At 44.4% G+C, this 17984-nt stretch overlaps 1 protein-coding gene across 9 annotated transcripts in view; it reads left to right on the forward strand.

Moving 5' to 3' along the window:
* Ppfibp2 (PPFIA binding protein 2) overlaps positions 1 to 17984 on the forward strand; it is a 163068-nt gene that overhangs the window by 118293 nt on the left and 26791 nt on the right. For all 9 annotated transcript variants that reach the window (XM_036188683.1, XM_036188722.1, XM_036188662.1 and 6 more), the window contains 6 exons: positions 3389 to 3481; positions 10518 to 10629; positions 13204 to 13265; positions 14261 to 14336; positions 15746 to 15849; positions 17686 to 17753. In XM_036188683.1, coding sequence (XP_036044576.1) covers positions 3389 to 3481; positions 10518 to 10629; positions 13204 to 13265; positions 14261 to 14336; positions 15746 to 15849; positions 17686 to 17753 — 515 coding nt within the window. The remainder of the gene's footprint in view (positions 1 to 3388; positions 3482 to 10517; positions 10630 to 13203; positions 13266 to 14260; positions 14337 to 15745; positions 15850 to 17685; positions 17754 to 17984) is intronic.

The raw sequence follows: 17984 nt of genomic DNA on the forward strand, positions 1-17984 counted from the left end.
AACTCTCTGTACCTCAGCTGTTGACTTAGAAGAATGGCCATCTAGTATTATGCAGAAAGTGATATCAAACTTCAAGGCAGGTCCAAGGATGAAACGGGAAAAAAAAAATGACGTGTATATTTTTCATCAAAGAGGGACCCGGCCATGGACTGGGGGCCACCCTCCCCTCCCACATTGTGCTCACCCTCTTCAAACTTTCTTTCCTTCTCAACTGCTCTCCCAGTGAGGTCTGCATCTGAAGGTGACTGACTTTGAGCGCTTTTCTCTCCTTTCTTTTCCTTCCCACAGTCAGTTCTGAATGTGATCAGCGAGCTGCAGGAACAGATGTGTAGGCTACAGATGGACATCCACAGGCAGATTCAAGAGCGCCTGTTACTCACTAGGGACCACCCTGAGGAAGTGGCTGATGACCATGAGGCCAAGCCACAGCCCTGCAGCCAGGACTGTGCCCCTTGGGAGGGGTCACCTGTAGGAACTACACTTAAGTATATCAGAGCATATGTGTGTGTGTGTGTGTGTGTGTGTGTGTGTGTGTGTGTGTGTGTGTGTGATATCTCACTGGTGGAAGGCTGAGGATTCTCCTAACCAGAACTGTGTGCAGTGGCTTTGCATGGATCTGCTGATACTTCAGCATAGAACTTGGGCTTATATAAGCCTCTGCTTATGTGAGGTTGGCTCTGGGACCCTCATCAAATAGGGTTTTTAACAGTGAGAACAGCCCTCAGAAGACCACATTCCCCATCTTCAGGAATAGGATTGAGGTTTGAGTGGTAGGGGATTTGGGCCAAAGGAAGTGTCAGGATTTCCTTCTCCCAATGTATGATCCAGATACTTATCTTAGAGTCCTCCTGGACTGGGTGTTTAAATGAAGCTTCATTGTATAATTGTCTTTAATGAAAAAAACAGCATCATGGGGAAAAAATCCTTTCAAATCCATGTTAGAGACATTTAGCCCTACCCCCACCTCAGAGAGTAAACCAAGCATTGGGGTTTTATTTGTTGTGAACAATTAAGTCATCATCTGCATTTCCAAGAAAAATAATGCCCACATAATAATCACAGTGTAGTGAGTTTATGACCTTTTGGGCCATATGCTAAAGAAGTCACAAGAACCCAGAGAGCAGTAGCCTGTGTTTTGATTCTACCCAATGTGGGCATGGTTGTCTCTCACAGCAAACTGAGCAGCCCCACTAAGACAGGAGCAAAACAGATAAGACTTTTCCTACCTGCTAGGCATGAGAACAGCTTGGGCAGGGCCAACAGCATTACTAGAAAATGATTTTGAATCTCTAGTAAGTCCAAATAGGTGAACAAAGGTCTCTAAGCTCAGTGAAAATGAAGTGCATGGTCACCTTAGCCATGAGAAGTTTGTTTGTTTTCAACAGGTATCAAGAATACTCACCCCAGCTGTAAGTCCTTCTTAATAAATCATCTTATAAGATTCAAGTGGAAGCAGTGTTACTTCATGGTAGATTATCTCAGAATGCAAAGACACCTAAGCCAATTAAATAATGACTTGAGTATCAGGTATTCATTCATCAACAGCTATGTGCCAGGACCTGCTGGGTAAGAGGTTCACAAAGACTCCCCAGACTTTACAGAAGAGAACAGAACTAGCCATTAGCATCCCTACAGATAAACCATATAGGAGATTGGTGGGAAACACTAGGTAGTCTTGCAGAGGGGTCTAATGTGATGTGGAGGTCTGGGTAGCTTTACCTGAGGAGGGTGAAGGATAGGCAGGAGTTTACATGGTGGCCAGTTAGAAGGAGAATGTTGTCTGTATTGAGGTGTAAATTGGAAAGAGGAGTTGAAACTTCTCCAGTGTGACATGTTAGAGCTTACCTGGGACAGGACACGCTGGTCATGAGTTAAAGTTTAGAAGCTTTGAGAAGCATGGGAGTGCCATGCTCAGACCAGTGTGCTAATGCCATTGTTCCTCTGGATATTTAGCAGTCAGTGTTTTCCACAGGGCCAAGGATAAACCATTTGAAGATACTCAGGCTACCAGGACTCATTGCTAGAACAGAGTCATGGTGGTATGTTGGGAGGGAAATGAGACATTGTGATATTCTTGGATATAACATGGATAAAGCTTGAACCCGAGTGGAGTTAATGATCTTTATGCTAGTTCTTCTGATAGTAAACAGTTGTTACCCAAAATGATTGTCCATTAAGTGAATTTTGGTTCAAGAAAATGTTGGCAGAGCGCACTGGTAGTACATATTGTAATCTTCAGTGTTTGGAAGGTAAAAACCAACCAAAATAACACTGCTGAGTGTTGCCCCCTTATTGAGGAAATTTTCAATCAGGGGTCTAGATACGAACTTGAGTTTCTATCCCACTTACAGCCTGTACAAATGTTTATGTGTAAGCTTCTACTCAGGAAGCTTCACTGACTTCCTGCCTACACAGTGTCACCCTGAGTACCCTCATCTGTAGAGCCAGACCCCGCCTTAGCTCCCTAGTCTCATCTCTAGTACATGCCAACATCTAATCTCTGCTCCGCCACTAGGGGCTGTCTCCCGGGCTGCCTCTTGTCTTGACTCCTCTCTGCATGCCTTCCCTGTTTCTTCTTGCTTAACCTCCTTCTTTAAATGGGGCACTCACACTGGCATCTGTGTTTGGCACTTAGCTTTTATTTCCTGAATCTTACTGGCTGTGACACCTCCAAGGAGGTGTCCTCCTGTGGGTTCCCCGCCCTCAGTGCAGAGAGATGCTCCTTGCTTCCTGCTCCTCCCTCTGCACCACCAGGGAAGTTGTCTCCATTCAGCATCTCTGCTGCCCCCACTCGCAAGCTTGACCTGTCTGCTTGTGACACACCTGTGCATGAGCTGAGCATGGGGGTTCAGGTGTCAGAGAAAAGAATGACAGGACCTAAAAACAAGAGGGTAATTTGAGTTTTAGGCTGGGAAGGTAGCTCAGTGGGTAAAATGATGAGCATGAGGATCTGAGTTGCATCCCCATAACCAATGTTCAAACACACACACACACACACACACACACACACACACACACACACACACACGCATGCATTCCTGCCACTTGGTGGGGGTGGGTGGGTACAGAAAGGTGGATCCTGGGGCTAAGAGACCTGTTCTTAAAAAAAAAAGATGATGGCTGAGGAGTATACCTAAGGTTGTCCTCCAGCCTACACATGTATGAACACACAAATGCACATGTACACACACATGTACACCCACAGCAATTTCTTCTCTATTATGTCTGGAACTCCCTGGCTCTCATTTTTAAATGGCTGCATGGCATTTTCTGGACCATGTTTAAAGTTCAAAGCTGCAGTCATGGAGCCTGCATGAGATTTATCCAGTTTGGAGTCTTTATCTGTCATGCTCTTTACCTGTCACAGCTCTGTCATTCTCCTCTCCAGGAGTTACTACAAGAGCTCAAGCACCTCAAAATCAGAGTGGAGGAGCTGGAAAATGAACGGAACCAGTATGAGTGGGAGCTGAAGGCCACTAAGGTAAATGGCAGTATGAGGCACCTGAGGAGGGGGAGTGGGGGCTCTGATGGGAGGGTGGTCACTCTTGGAGTTCCCTACAGCAAAAAGTGTGGAAATGCAAACCAACCCCACACAGTGGTCCCCACAATATAGCAGGCAGATCTGATGTAGAAAGGTTCCTCATAAGAGCCTGGCAACCTGAAGAGCTGCTGAGGTACCCCAGCCATGTCTTCTTCCTCTGGCAGCATCCTGTTGGCCCTTGGGGCATAGCCAAGAAGGTTCCTAGGTGAGTGAGTGAGTGAGTGAGTGGGCTGTCAGCTAAGTGATAGCCGTAGGTGACAAATCCTAACAGAATGAGGGAGGGAGAATAACAGTGTTTTGTTGGGGACATTGCCTTAAACTCAGCAGTCAGTTTTTAAAAAATCGTCGTCGTCATCATCATGGTGCTTTAGTTTTAGAAATGAATGCATTCCTAAAATGATAAAGCCTTTGGTTTATCTTTTTAGTCAAAGCATTTTACTGAATTGGGGAGCTTACTGTGTAAAGGACACCAAGAATAAATTCTTTAGTGATGATGTTTTCTCTTTCTTGTTTAGTTCTTCCTAGTTGAACTGCAGGGGTTACAAATAGTGGGTTACCTGGATATGGTGGAGTACTTGTCATCCTGGCACTCGGGGGATCGGGAGGACTTGGAGTTTGAGGCTATCTTGGAGTACATAGTGGTGGGTTCCTGGCCAGCCTGGCCTACATAGCATGCTTCTGTCTCGGGAAAGAACAGCAACAGCAAAAAGAAACACACAAACAATTGATTTAGTTATTTTTGCTTGCATATTATATCTTTAAAATGCCAAATTAGTTACCAAGTGAACATTAGGAAAATCACATTAAAACATAATTATGCTATTTTTAGTGTGAGAAGGCAAGGGAGCGAGTGAGCATGCATGTGGTTTGGCTACCTGTGGAGATCAGGATGACTTGGGGAGTGAGTTCTCTTGGGTTATTAAATCTGGGTGGCAAGAGCATTTACGTGCTGATTCGTCTTGCCAGCCTAGGAATCTGTAGTTTGAAAAATATATTATATACTTCAAAATGAATAGAAGAGCATAAAAACTCTCAAGTTACAGAAATGACTGTTGGAGCAGACGGGCGTTCATATCACCCTGATTTGCTCACTATACATTGTGTACCTGGGGTTGGGGATTTAGCTCAGTGGTAGAGCTCTTGCCTAGCAAGCGCAAGGTCCTGGGTTCAGTCCTCAGCTCAAAAAAACAAAAAACAAAATACACTGTGTACCTGTATCACATTGTTGTACTGTGCCCTCTGGGAAGGGACAGAAAGTATGATTCAATAAAAGGGGCTTCATCTGGGCATGAGGAGGAAGGAGGAAACTCTTTAACCACCCTGTATAGAGTTTCTGCTGGAGGAAGCCTGGGCCTTAGAACCTTAAGAAAAAATGCATCTGCTTTTCTCTATGTCCTGTAGAACCATCCACAGGTGATGCATGTGGGCATTTTAGTGTTTGGTTGGTGTTCGAGATTTAAAAACAATACTTTTGAGGGTGGAGAAAATGGTTCAGTTTGGTCAACAAAATGCTTGTGAAGCAAACCTGAGGACTCAAAATCAGTCTCTAGTACCACCATCCTTGGGGGTCACTGGCTAGCCAGCCTAGTCTAATTGGTGAGCCTCAGATCCTAGTAGGGTATTCTTTCAAAGAAGGTAACATCTCCTGAGGAACAACCAAACCTGCCGTCTAGTCTACACACAAACGTGCACATGCACTCTTTCATACACACACACACACACACACACACACACACACACACACACACTTTTGTTTAGAATTATTGTGAGTTTGTCTGTATCTTTGCTTTTCCTAAAGTTAACTGTTAATTATTAAAAGTAATGATCATTGTAAAAAAATTTCAAACCATAAAATATAAATTAAAGGAGGGCTGTGTGTGGTGGTACACACCTTTAATCTCAGCACTCAGGAGGCAGAGGCAGTCAGATCTCTGTGAATTTGAAACCAGCCTGGACTACAGAGTAAGTTCCAGGCCATCCAGAGCCACATAGTGAGACTCTGTCTCAAAAATAAAGAGGCTGGAGAGATGGTTCAACAGTTAAAGAGCACCAGCTGCTTGTCCAGAATACCAGAGCCCACATAGTGGCTCTTACCACCTGTAACTTTAGTTCTGGGCGATATGAAACCTTCCTCTGGCTTCTGCTATCATGGCCTGTGAGTGGTACATAAATACACAATGCAAACGTAACACCCATACACATGAAACAATTAAAAAAAATTTTTTAAAGAAAGAAAATAAAAACCACCCAGATCACCGAGCCACTACTACCATTGTTAATATTTCCTTCCATCCAGGTATTTTTCTCTATGGTCCTCCCTCCTCTTTCCCCTCCCTTCTCATTTCTCTCCCCCTACCCTCCATGTCTTCCTCAGTTTCCAGTTCTGACAACTTATAATGTACATTGTGCTCTTTTCCATTTAAAAATTTATGATTTAAGTTACTAAAAGAAAAATACTGAACATAATGTTAGTATTTATATAATCATATTCTCATGTACAAATATATACACACACACACACACACACACACACACTTAGCCATTTCACAGGTGATAAAAATGGAGGCCTAGAGAGTTTGAATAGCTCTTCCCACACTCACTGCCAGTCAGGCCTAGCCTGGCCACTGGCTATTGTCTGAGCACAGACTGCCTTGTGTGTGCCTTGCTTTGGTGCCACCAGTTCTAAAAGCCTTGTTTTTCCAGGAGCTCAAAACTTTCCACTATGGCACTCACTCCTGCAAGTCCAGCCCTGGTGAAACCTTTGAAGTTGCACACACCACCCTTTGTTATAAAACCAGCAAAACCTTTTCCTTTTAATTCACCCAAGCTCTCTGCCTTGGCATGTGGACCTGTGAGATGCCGGCTGAGGAGTCTTTAATGATTACCAGGTGTGGAACACCTCCTGCCAGAACCCACCCAGCCCTTTGCACACTTTCCTCTTCAGTCAGACAATAACACAGTGGGTGTATTTGATGCTGATTGGCTGGTGAGGACCACGAGACTTAAGTGGCAAGGGTGGGGTTCAGGTCTGGGTCTCCTGCTTCTGTGCTTCTCCCCCTCTTCCTGTAGTGGCTGCTTCTCCACCTGAAATGCTCCCTTTGGTAAGCTGTTCAGTTTTCTGTGTAAGCCTCCTCAGACCCCAAAGGTGGCTGATCTTCAGTGCAAGTAGCAATAGAGTTTATTCCTTGAGTTTAGTAAGGCACAGCCCTGTAGGGATGCAGAATATCCTTCCTTGCCCTGAGGGTATCCAGAGTACCCTCCTCTGCCTCACTGCCAGGCTTCTGATTGTTTGGGACCTCTGGCAACAGAGTGCTGGTTTTTATGGCTGAGATGGCCATTGCTTTCATAGTTCTGGATAGGGCTTCCCATCTACCTGTGGGTCAGATAACCTTCTAAGGATAGCAGACAGCCTGTATTTTTTCCTTGTTTTGTGGCTGTTCCAGATTTCAAGGCACGTCACTTGGTCTGTCGGGTCTGTGCATAGGCTAATATTTTGAATACTTGGTCCTAGTTGGTGGAACTCTTTGGGAAGGATTAGAAGGTGTGGTCTTGTTGGAAGAGATGTGTCATTGGGAGTGGGCTTTGAGGATCCAAAAGCCCATGCCATTCCTAGTTATCTCTCTTTACCTCATTCTTACGGAGATGATATAAGCTCTCAGCCACTGCTTCAATGCCATGCCTTCCTGTCTGCTACCATGCTCCCTGCCATCATGGCCATGGAGTCTGAAGGGACTTCTGCATAGCAGGAGCTGACTTCTAGACCCCAGATCAGGTGCAAACCATACCTAAACACCTCTTTTTACAGAGAGATTCTTTATTAAGCAGTGAAGAAAAATTAAGTGACTGCTTTCTGACTCAGGCAGAAAAACAGCAGCATATGACCATGCAGGTGTCATTCTTAAGAGGAAAAGGGGAGGTCTGTGTTAGAATGGGCTAGGGTGTGGTGGTAAAGGAGATAGAGGACGAGGGAGAAGGGGAAGGGGACAAGGAAAAGGGGCAGGGATATATGTCCTGGAGGGATGAAGGACTGCCTCTGGATAGAGAGAAGACAGACGAGGCACATAGGTGAATGGTGGTTTATAAAGGTAAAGGGTTCCCCCTTTGTTAGGATAAGGTGTTTAATTTTAATTGGGCATGTTAATTAGGTGAACCAAAGGGTGCTTATGATTGCTGGTCTTTGGTTGTCAGCCTCAGGAGGAAGACATGTCAAATAAGGGAATAGACCTTGGTGGCTAGCTTTAGGAATATAATCTAACAGTTTGTAGCAAGGCAGAGGGAATGGGGGAGAAGGGCAAGGCCTGCCAGAGCCACATGCTCTAGTGGGCTAGTATCTCTTCAGAGTCAGCCTTTGAAACTGTAAGTCCCCAATAAATTCTTTCTTCTATAAGTTGCCTTGGTCATGGTGTCTTGTCACGGAAATAGAAAAGTAACTAACACAGGATCCATAGTATGTCAGTGGCCTCATCTAGAGAAGAGACCACTGAGTGCCAGGTGCCACACTCTGTCATCTCAGTAGGCCCACTTCACTGAAGTCTTCTGTGAGACCAACAGATAAGCATCAACATTGGATTTCTAACAGACCATTCTGTCCACAGTAAAGAACCACAGGCAAGGAACCATGCAAGAAAAGCTGAGAGATTATCTCCAAAGAATATCCTGACTTGTGGAAATGCAATGCATTTGAGTTGAGAATCCTAAGGCTGGAGTTGTCAGAAACCATTGGCACCATTATCCATAAACCAATGGACATGTAGACCCCAAATGATGGTTCATGGCTGCCCATTTCAGTAAGCTGGATGGGATAGCCAGACTTGGCTCTCTTGATTCTAGGTAGGGCCCAGAGTAGAGGGACAGGGCTCCATCGCAAGCTTTACAGGAAGGAAATCTGACCTTTTATCTCCTATCTTTCCTTTCCATCTCTGTCCTTTAGAGGATGTCAGGAAAGGTTTATTCAGAACCGTTTAGAAGGGTTGAGTCTCATAAAAGTGGCCTTCATTTATCCTATTAACATACTACTAGCATGCAGCTTGGAGTGCCTGGAGCTCTCTATTGGAGCAGCAGGCTGGGAGTGGGAGTTCTGCATGTGAATAGACTAGGTGAGTAAGTGAAACTCTGCATTGGAGCAACAGGCTGGCTGATGATGTCCTGTAATGAAGCATGGAGACTGAGGTGTATGAAGCACCTTCTGCATTGGAACACATGGTCTCAGGTTGGCATCTATTGTGTTTGAATGAGAATGGCCCCCATAGGCTCATGTATTTGAATGTCTAGTCCCTAGTTGCCAGACTGTTTAGGGAAGGATTAGGAAGTGTGGCCTTGTTGGAGGAGGTGTGTCACTGGGGATAGGCTTTAAGTTTTCAAAAACTCATGCAAGGCCCAGTCTCTTTCTTACTCTGCCTGCTGCCCGTGGATCATGATGTAAAGCTCTCAGCTACTGATCCAGCACCATGCCTGTCTGCTTCCTGCCATAATGATAATGGATTAACCCTCCAAAACTGTAAGCAAGCCCTCAATTAAATGTTTTATTTTATAAGAGTTGTCTTGGTCATAGTGTCTCTTCACAGTAATAGAATGGACTAAGACAGCATCCTTGCCTGGACAGTCAGTTATTGGCTGATTTCACTTAGAGTCATGTACTGCTCCTGTTTTCTCCCAGTATTTTCAGGAATTTTGCTTTCTCCCATGCGTTCTTATGGGACTACATGAGATTTGTAAGTAGTGAGAACAGTGGCTGCAGGGTGGGTACTCAGTCTGATCAAGACCTGGCAGGCAGAAGAGTCGCCAGCAGGACCATTGCTCATTTGATTCTTGCCTGTTGTCCAGTGATTGACTTGCTGCTGCCCTCCCCCGACTCCCGCCCCCATCATACTCTGACAACCAGAGGTGGAATATAATTAGGTTCCTACATAGCAGGCCATGGGCAGGGTAGATGCCTTTGCTGTATGTTCTGCTCAAAGCTCAGTTCTAACCCCTTTCTTGGTTTTATGTTCAGAATGGAGCTTTTTCCTAAGGGAAGGAACAGGGTGGAAAAGAACTGTTACTATGATTGCAGCATTTACTAGGCCTGTAATATGTGATAATTATTAGACCTAGTCACTCATAAGTTATATTAGGTAGTATTCCTACAGGCCGTGAAGTGGGCACTATTTAGCTAAGACTAGGAAAGGTACAGTTACTTGTCTAAGGTCACACAACTGGGACTTGAGAGGTTCTAGGTTCAAGAGCCTCTTGGGGTGAGACAGAAAGAGCTCTGATTTTCTAAAGAGTCTGGAAAGCATGGGTAACCATGCATAGTGCTGTGTGTGAATTGTAACTTTAGGCTTACATGTGGGAATGCCCATTGCCAATGCCAGTGTGTGTATATATGGATTTGTGTGCAGTGTGCTTATGTGCTTTCCCTTTTAAAAAAAAGTATACATACTGAGCACACTCTAAAGCTTCTATGTGTACGCATGGGCAAACATGCAACTGTGTTTGGAGGTTGGCCAAAAGCATTGACTGCAGAAAAAGAGAGTATCTAAGGAGGGAACTCTTGGATAACCTCAAAATCAACAGTAGTTATTTGATTTCCACTCTATTTCCAAGTATGTGGAAAGATGGAGCTACATATAATTGTTACAATGGCATATCTAAATGAGTATGTTTAACTTGGAAGAGGAAAGACCACATGCAAAATCAACGATCCAGCTATGCAATCCCAGCTTCCTAGCCTCAGTTTTACCTGGGTTTTAATTTTACAGAGCAGTGAAGAGAAAGAGCTTGGTCAGGTAAGGGAATGAGGAGATGGTAGGTAGGTGAGTGAGACTGTTCTGCAGGATTCCATCCAGTGGGGAGGGGAGTTACACTCTCACTCCTTACCTATATCCTTCACTTCGCCTTCCTCTTGGGGCCCGATGGGCTCTGAGCTATGATATAAGGTGCTTTGTTATAAGCTAGTAGTCTCTCTGACCTGGAAGGGATTCTCTTGCTTCTTCAGGCTGAGGTAGCCCAGCTGCAAGAACAGGTGGCCCTAAAAGATGCAGAAATTGAGCGTCTTCACAGCCAACTGTCCCGGAGTGCAGCGCTCCACAGTGACCATGCAGAGCGAGGTAAGTAAACTGACTGTGACAGAACACATTATCATAGGCTCTTGGCCATGTATCTGTGGATGACTGTGTGTGCTTGCATATGTGGGTGTGCTAATATACACATACATGCATTTGTGTGTGTGAGCATGTGCTAATGTGTACATGCGTGCTTGCCAGTGAAACTGAGCTCTGATATGGTATCATTTTCATGCCTCTCCCTCATCTAGAACACTTAGCTCTGAAGGCTTTTCTCACAGTGTTGACTGAAGCTCTGTGCAGCTCCAGGCAGCCCCCTCTGGAGTTTTTTTCCCTAAAAACCATCTGACTTCATTGGATTAAAAGGCCTTGCTTCGGTGTTACCACCAAAGAGGAAGCTTAGCATTTCATCCCTCCTGACATTTGTACAAGGCCCTGAGGTTACAAAAGAAAGTCAATTCCTTGCCATCTTTAGAGCTCTACTTAAATATTTCCCAGGAAGCTCTTCCTGGTCACCCAACTTCAAGTGGGTAACTCTGGTCCTGTTATTCTAGAGTTCAGCAGCCTCTTGTTCCCAACATAGCTCATACTATAATTTAGCAGTGCTGTATTTTGGGAGGTCTTGAGATAAGGATTTTTCTTTGTTTAAAAACACTTTAGAGCCTAGCACATTATTTGGCCCACCCTAAAACTGAGTCATTGAGTAAGTGAAATGGATACTGGATGTTCCATGGGGAGTTCAAATCTTATCGATTAAAAACAGAAGAAACCCTCAAATATTCTTAACATACATAGTATGTTTGTGGCAATTCTCTAAGGATACAGAAAGATCGCACACATCCCAGCTCCCCTACTTGCTACCTGGATGCCCAGCAAGGTCAGTCCTTTGGCTGCTGCCACTGTCTAGCCTTATCCTGGCCTCAGCATTGCCTGGCTTGGGTCTCCAGCTGGAGTGAGAACATTCTATAGCCTTGTAATAGTGACTGAGCTTGAAAAAGATACTGGTGACCATCAGGCTTATCCCTTCCCACCCTTTCACAGGAACCTTCCCATGCTTACGCTGTCATTTATGCCCAGTCAGGTTGGGTTCTGACCAGTGCCTCCAGCTTTAACAGTCTTTATCTGAAATTTCTCTCCTACCCTACCCTCATGCCACACACCCCTAAACTGAGTGGCAGAACTGATGTTGGTATCGGAAGCCTAAGACTCCACTCACTCTGAGAATGAGCTCCAGTAACTCTTCACACAAAGTCCACACATACCCTGATGCTATTTCTCATTAACTATCACCGAGGAAACAGGATCTCTGTACTTGGGATCCCTTGTTTCTTGTACTGTTCTTACTCAACATCTCTTCCTGTTGTTTATCTCATTTTAGGATTAAGCACAAGTTATTTTTTTTTTTTAACATATCCAGGTTCATGCCAATTCCAAAACCTCTGAGAATCTTGAAAATGGTCTCTTTCTTCTTCAGGCATTGGCCTTTACTCTTACACTTCAGGCCTGTTTGGGAAGAAGCCAGGCTTGGCCCCATTGAGTCTAAACTTGGAGAAAGCCATTGTTTTTCTACCATGGACCAACACAGAGCCCTTGTGTATTTGTAATGAAGTGGCATTGCTCCCTGTTAACCATAACATTTGCTTTTGTGTATTTATTATTAAATCTAAATATTTCTTTTGTTTTTGATGTTTTTATTATTATGGTTGTTTATTTTTTATGTGTGTATGTGTGTGCACACATGCCACATTATGTATGTGGATATCAGAGCATAATATGTGAGAGTCAGTTCTCTCCAACATGAAGATCTTGAGGCTCAAACTCAAGTTATCAGGCTCAAGCATTTACTCATGAGGCCATCTTGCTGTCCCTTCCCCCTTAATTTTTTTCCTTTTGGTTTTGGACTGAGTCCAAGGCCTTGTGCATAAAAGGCATATTACTCTGCTACTAGACCATACCTCTAGCCCTTTTTTAAAAGAAAAAAAAAACTTTTCATTTTGAACTAGGGTCTTCATAAGTTTCCCAGACAGGGTTCAGAACTTGGGTTTTCTACCTCGGCCATGAATGGTTATGATTATAGGCCTGTAACTCCATGCCCATATGTAAACATTTCTTTAGTCAGATTTTACAATTGTAAATTTAACCAACTACCAAACCTTTGTATAATGCCCAGTGGCCATTTATTGTCCATAAATTGTTTTGAGTTTTCTTTTATGAAATTTTCCTCTGCTTCTAGTTCGTCTGACTGCATGGTCTTCCCCCAAACTAGTCAGGAGCCTCAGCATATGCTTACATAGAATATGAATATTTATGTTCTTAGCAGATGCTGTTTATGAAAGGTTTTTGATTCCTCGCTCTCACTTTTGAGTAAATGATATTTTTATTTTGCCCTTGGATACCTATCTAGAAAGAGAAGACAAAACACTAGGTTATTCACAAATGTATCCAATAAATGTCTAATGAGACTCACTGTGCATGACTCCATCCCAGGTTCTTTCAGCAAATAAAAAGGAATCACATTCACTTGTCAATCTTTATGTTTGAACTTGAGGGTCATCAGCATATGGCAATCGCTGTCAGCAATTTGTACAAATAATTCCTTCTATACCTCAATTCTTTTAGACCAAGAAATCCACCGTCTGAAGATGGGGATGGAAACACTGCTGGTTGCCAATGAGGATAAGGTGAGACAGTCACTGTGACACCTTGTCCTTTCCTTGCAAGCACCTCAAAACTGATTTGGTCCCTTCTGGTCTCTGCTCTATTGGACAATGGCATGATATCATTGGCAAGATATGTTAAGATAACAGCTTTTCACAAGAGACTCAACTTTAGTACTTGTTTATATGCCTGAGAACTTTACCTAAACTGAATCTCCCAAAGGCAGCTTAGAGCCCTGCCTATTCATGGTGGTGTGCTGAAAAATACCCCCATCCTCACTAATGTCACAACTCTTAGGAAAACTCAGCAACAGCCCCTGTGTGTGCAATTTACTCCTCCTGATAGAACTATTATAGAGATACTTAGTAGCATGCAGTGGGTCAGTTTATCCTGGTACCTTACATTCTTTGTATCTGATTCCTGCATAATCATATAGTAACCTCATCCTTACATAGAGAAGCACTTAGTGTAAATAGTGTCTCTGGGAATCACATCCCCACATTCTCAGCTAAAGAAAGAGACTCAGAATGCTTGGATAATTTTGCACAAGTGGATAGCAGAGCTACCCATATAGTCCAGGAGCTGTGTGACCTAAGTCCCCAGACTGTAGCCTTGAAAGAATGGGTCCTTTCTTGTAATGTGCTCTGTTGTGTAAATTACTTCAGACTACCAAGGGACAGGTGAGGAGATAGGGATATGTCTTACGTGTGTAGCTCCAGAGAGTGACACAGGAATCAGAGGCGTTCTTCATGCAGGCTCTTTTTGGAGAGTAGGAGGCAGAGAGCTGTACTTCTGCCAGCATGGGGACCTCTGCAAGGGTGTCAGTGACTGCTGACCCACAACTTCACAGAGTGTCTATAGATGCCCGGGAGGCAGACCATTAGGGCCAGCTGGGCCCTGATTTTCTCTTTTGGGGGTCCTCAGAGGTCTTATATGGGTTTTCTTCATTGTGTTCCAAATGAAGTTTACTAGGGACTCGTGGTGGCGTTAATCTTGATCTGCTCTTGTACCATGGCAGGACCGTCGGATAGAGGAGCTTACAGGGCTACTGAACCAGTACCTAAGGGCGAAGGAGATTATGATGGCAACTCAGGGTAAGAGGAGGAGGAAAGACCCCATTTCCCCTAGAAGATATTTCATCTACTGTATCAGAGACAGGAGAAATTCTGCTGTCAGATCCTTTGTCTCCTGATTGGAGATGTACTGGAGAGTGGATCTGTGTGTAGACTCTTGGATGGTGCAGATGGTGATTCCTGGAAATTTCATCAAATGAAACTTATAGGGACTGCCTAAGAAAATACAGCATTTAGTTTAGCTCTTGGGCATCCTCCCCAGTAGAGGGACTCCAATCTGTCTTCTTAGGATCCACCTTAGAGACAAGGACAGGAATCATACTGAGTCGGTCAGAGCCCTCATGGGCCTCAGAGCCTGTGAGTTTCTTACAGGATCTGAAGTTCCCTACAGATGGAGAAGACACCTTGGGGACTTCCATGAGTCTCCAGGTGCCCAGGTTGCCATAGAAAGTCATGTATTTCATGTTTACCACGTAGAACAAGGCCACATACAAGCAGCATGTATATTCCTATGAGCACAGTGTGCACATGTGCCTCGTGCAGTAGAGCTGGCTCGCATTGCTGATCCTGCTGGAGCAGTTACTTTGCACAGGAAGGTTGTTTGAAGGGTATCTGATTCTGATGGAGCTACTGACTCTGGAAACAAACCAGAGTCTCTGCTGGGATAGGAACTGACTGGTTCCTGCTCAAGGAATCTACCAAGCTCCACACAAATGCCTCAGCCTCTTTTCTCTATAATTCTTTGTGATCTTGGGCCAAATACCTCATAGGACCTGATTGCCCTTAACCAAGAAATAAGAAAATTGGAAGCAAGAAGTGGCTTACCTCTATTCCAAGGGTAAATTTTGACCTTAAAGTGAGTGACCTTCATGGCAGCCCTTGATTGCATGTCTTGAAGAATTTTCCCAATCACACTATTAATGTCCCTTTATGTAGTAATTATTTTTTTGGTCTGATCAAATACCCAACAAGAAGCTAGCTTAGAGAGGAAGAATTTATTTTGGCTCAGAGTTTAAAGACACAGCATGCCATATCAGCAGGAGTATGTAGGGACTCCTCATATTCTGATGGACAGGAAATGGAAACATTGGACAGAAATGGGCAGAGCAGTAATCCCCCCACCCAAGGATCACCATACAGCTCAGCATCCCACGTCCTCCAATGAGACTCTACCTCTGAAAGGCATCACAGACTCTCAAAACGGCAATGCCATCTGAGAACCAAACAGGGACATCCCATACTCAAACCATAGCACTTTACATGTGTCTTAGTATTTTTGTTTTTGAGACAAGATGAAGTGAAACCCCCAAGCTAAAGCAATCCTCCTCAGTATTTGTTAATGAAGAACAAACACCATGAAGGTTTTGTGGTATGAGTTTCTGAGAAAGTCTCACAGTGGTGTTTTATCAACACTGCTTTACTATTTCCAGGGCCTTCGGAGAGAACCCTCTCAATCAATGAAGATGAAATGGAAGGAAGCTTCAGAAAATGGAACACCACAAATAAAAACCCTGAGGAAGTACTGAAACAAGAGGTACCATACTTCCTCCCACAGTATGGGGTTCAGTTGTCCTTGGGAGCTTGCCTTGACCTAGAGAGGCATCTGACAGGCACCTGTCCATTAAGCATCTTAACTGATGAATAGTTCAGTCCAGGAAATGGTCCTCAAGCTCTGGCAAGAAGGTGTGGGGAACAAGGCCTGAGCTCTGGCTAGGAAAAGAATGGGGGCCACTGGAACTCTGGAGGGCAAGAATTTTCCTCTTTAATTGGCTCTCTGTTTATCTTTCCTCTCTGGCATGTAGCACAGAACAAGGGTAGTGTTTTGTTTAGTTTTGTTTACAAAGCTGCTCCAGACTCTACTGTCATGACTTACTCCCAGTGGACTTCAACATATTTGATGAATGAGTGAATCTGTCTTGACCATTAAGAGACACAAGGCGCCTTCCATAGCAATGTATTCCTGCCTCACACATGCCTGTTGTCAGCCCCTCTAACCGGCACATGGATTTTCTTCTCTTTGCTTTAGAATATGATCCTACTGTATCACTCTCTAGAACTTGGTTAAACACAAATAAACAAACATGTTCATAGACTGAGGCCTGGGGAGGGGGGTAGGGGTTGCATCATAACTAAAAGATTCATGAACTCTAGAAAGATCAAACTGAAAATGATTATTTAACAGTTCAGCTTAATCATTTCTTTAAAGAAGGATCTAATGTCCTCCAGTGACACGCCACCCCATGATTGACTCAATAAAGTACATTTTGTTGCTGGTAGTTGTATGTATCTGAGCAGTATTCAGGACTCACTCAGTTTGTCTGGTGGTTGTTGCTACAAGCAGTGTGCATGGCACAATGGCGCAGTTCTCATGACATCCAATATGGGCCCTTATTTTACTACAATAAGGCTGTTTCAGAGAGGGTGAGTAATATTCTCTAAGTCACACTGTAGGTGGGTAGCAGAACGGGACTTGAACCCAGATCTGTCTGACCAGCAAGCTCTGGTCTTTAATACCTGTGCTATGATGTTAGAGATTTTCCTAGAGAAAGCCAGAAAGACCTGGGGCTTGAGGGAAAAGACAGGGTTCTGTGGTCAGTGCCTCAGTGAAGACTGAACTGTGCCCTATCATCCTCATTGTCTCAGACTCACCCTGAGATGATGTTTTCTTTCTTACCTTCCTAACAAACCCCTGCTCACTTCTCAACGTTTAATCCCAGTGTCCTCCCCTCTGAAGCCATGTCACAGTCTACCCATGGAGGGGGACGTTTCTTCCTCCCCTTCCCATGTTAATTCATTAGTGTCAGTGCCACAGCAGGTGGCATAGTTCCTTTATCCTTGCTTATCATTCTGCCTCCCGGTGTGGATTATGCTTCATTCCTACTATAGGATTGGCAGGCAACAGACGGTGTGGACGCTTGCTGAGTGACTGTGTTGCTAGGGTCCTCTCAGTGTGAGTCACAGAATTTGACTCTGGCTCACTTAAGCCAAAAGGGGGTGTTTTAGGTTGTGTGGGGTAGTGACCCACTAAATGAAAGAAGGTAAGAGACAAGCTATGAAAGGACAGAGGCAATGACAGCCCCCAAGTTTTGGGAGTCTGCTGCTGGGACCTGGACTTATGTCTAAGGTCTAGAGCTAGGGACAAAGGGTGATTTGACCCTGGTGGCTTGATATGCCTCGTGTCTCTCAGAGCTTGGTGTATTCTTTGATCCCTGATGAGGATTTCTTGAAAGAGCAAAACATCCATATGAGTGTACCTACCATTGGCTGTAGCCAGGAGCAGAAATATTTTTCTCAGAGGAGTCATCAAGGGGAAAGTTTGGTTCCGAAAAGGTAACTGCCTTCCATTGCTGCTCTTCTGTTTGTGAAACAGGTATCACCACGATGCAGCTCTCCCTCCCCAGGGCCACCTCCTTTGCCGCAGAAATCACTGGAGACTAGGTAGGAGAACTGAACATCTTTCTCTTCTTGGGTCTCAGAAGGTAGATGGTGACTGGCAGGTGTGGTGAGCATAGCCACAGGGTTCTGGGCACAGGGTCAAGCCAACCTCTCGTGGCTACTGAGGGGATTTCTCTCCCATAGGCTGACATTGAAAAAAGACCTAGTCAGGGGACTCGTTGGCTATCATCCCTCCATTTCCTCTGTGGCCACTAGTAGCTTTACCCCTTTACT

Source organism: Onychomys torridus, chromosome 1 (assembly GCF_903995425.1).
Source record: "Onychomys torridus chromosome 1, mOncTor1.1, whole genome shotgun sequence".
NCBI lineage: Eukaryota > Metazoa > Chordata > Mammalia > Rodentia > Cricetidae > Onychomys > Onychomys torridus.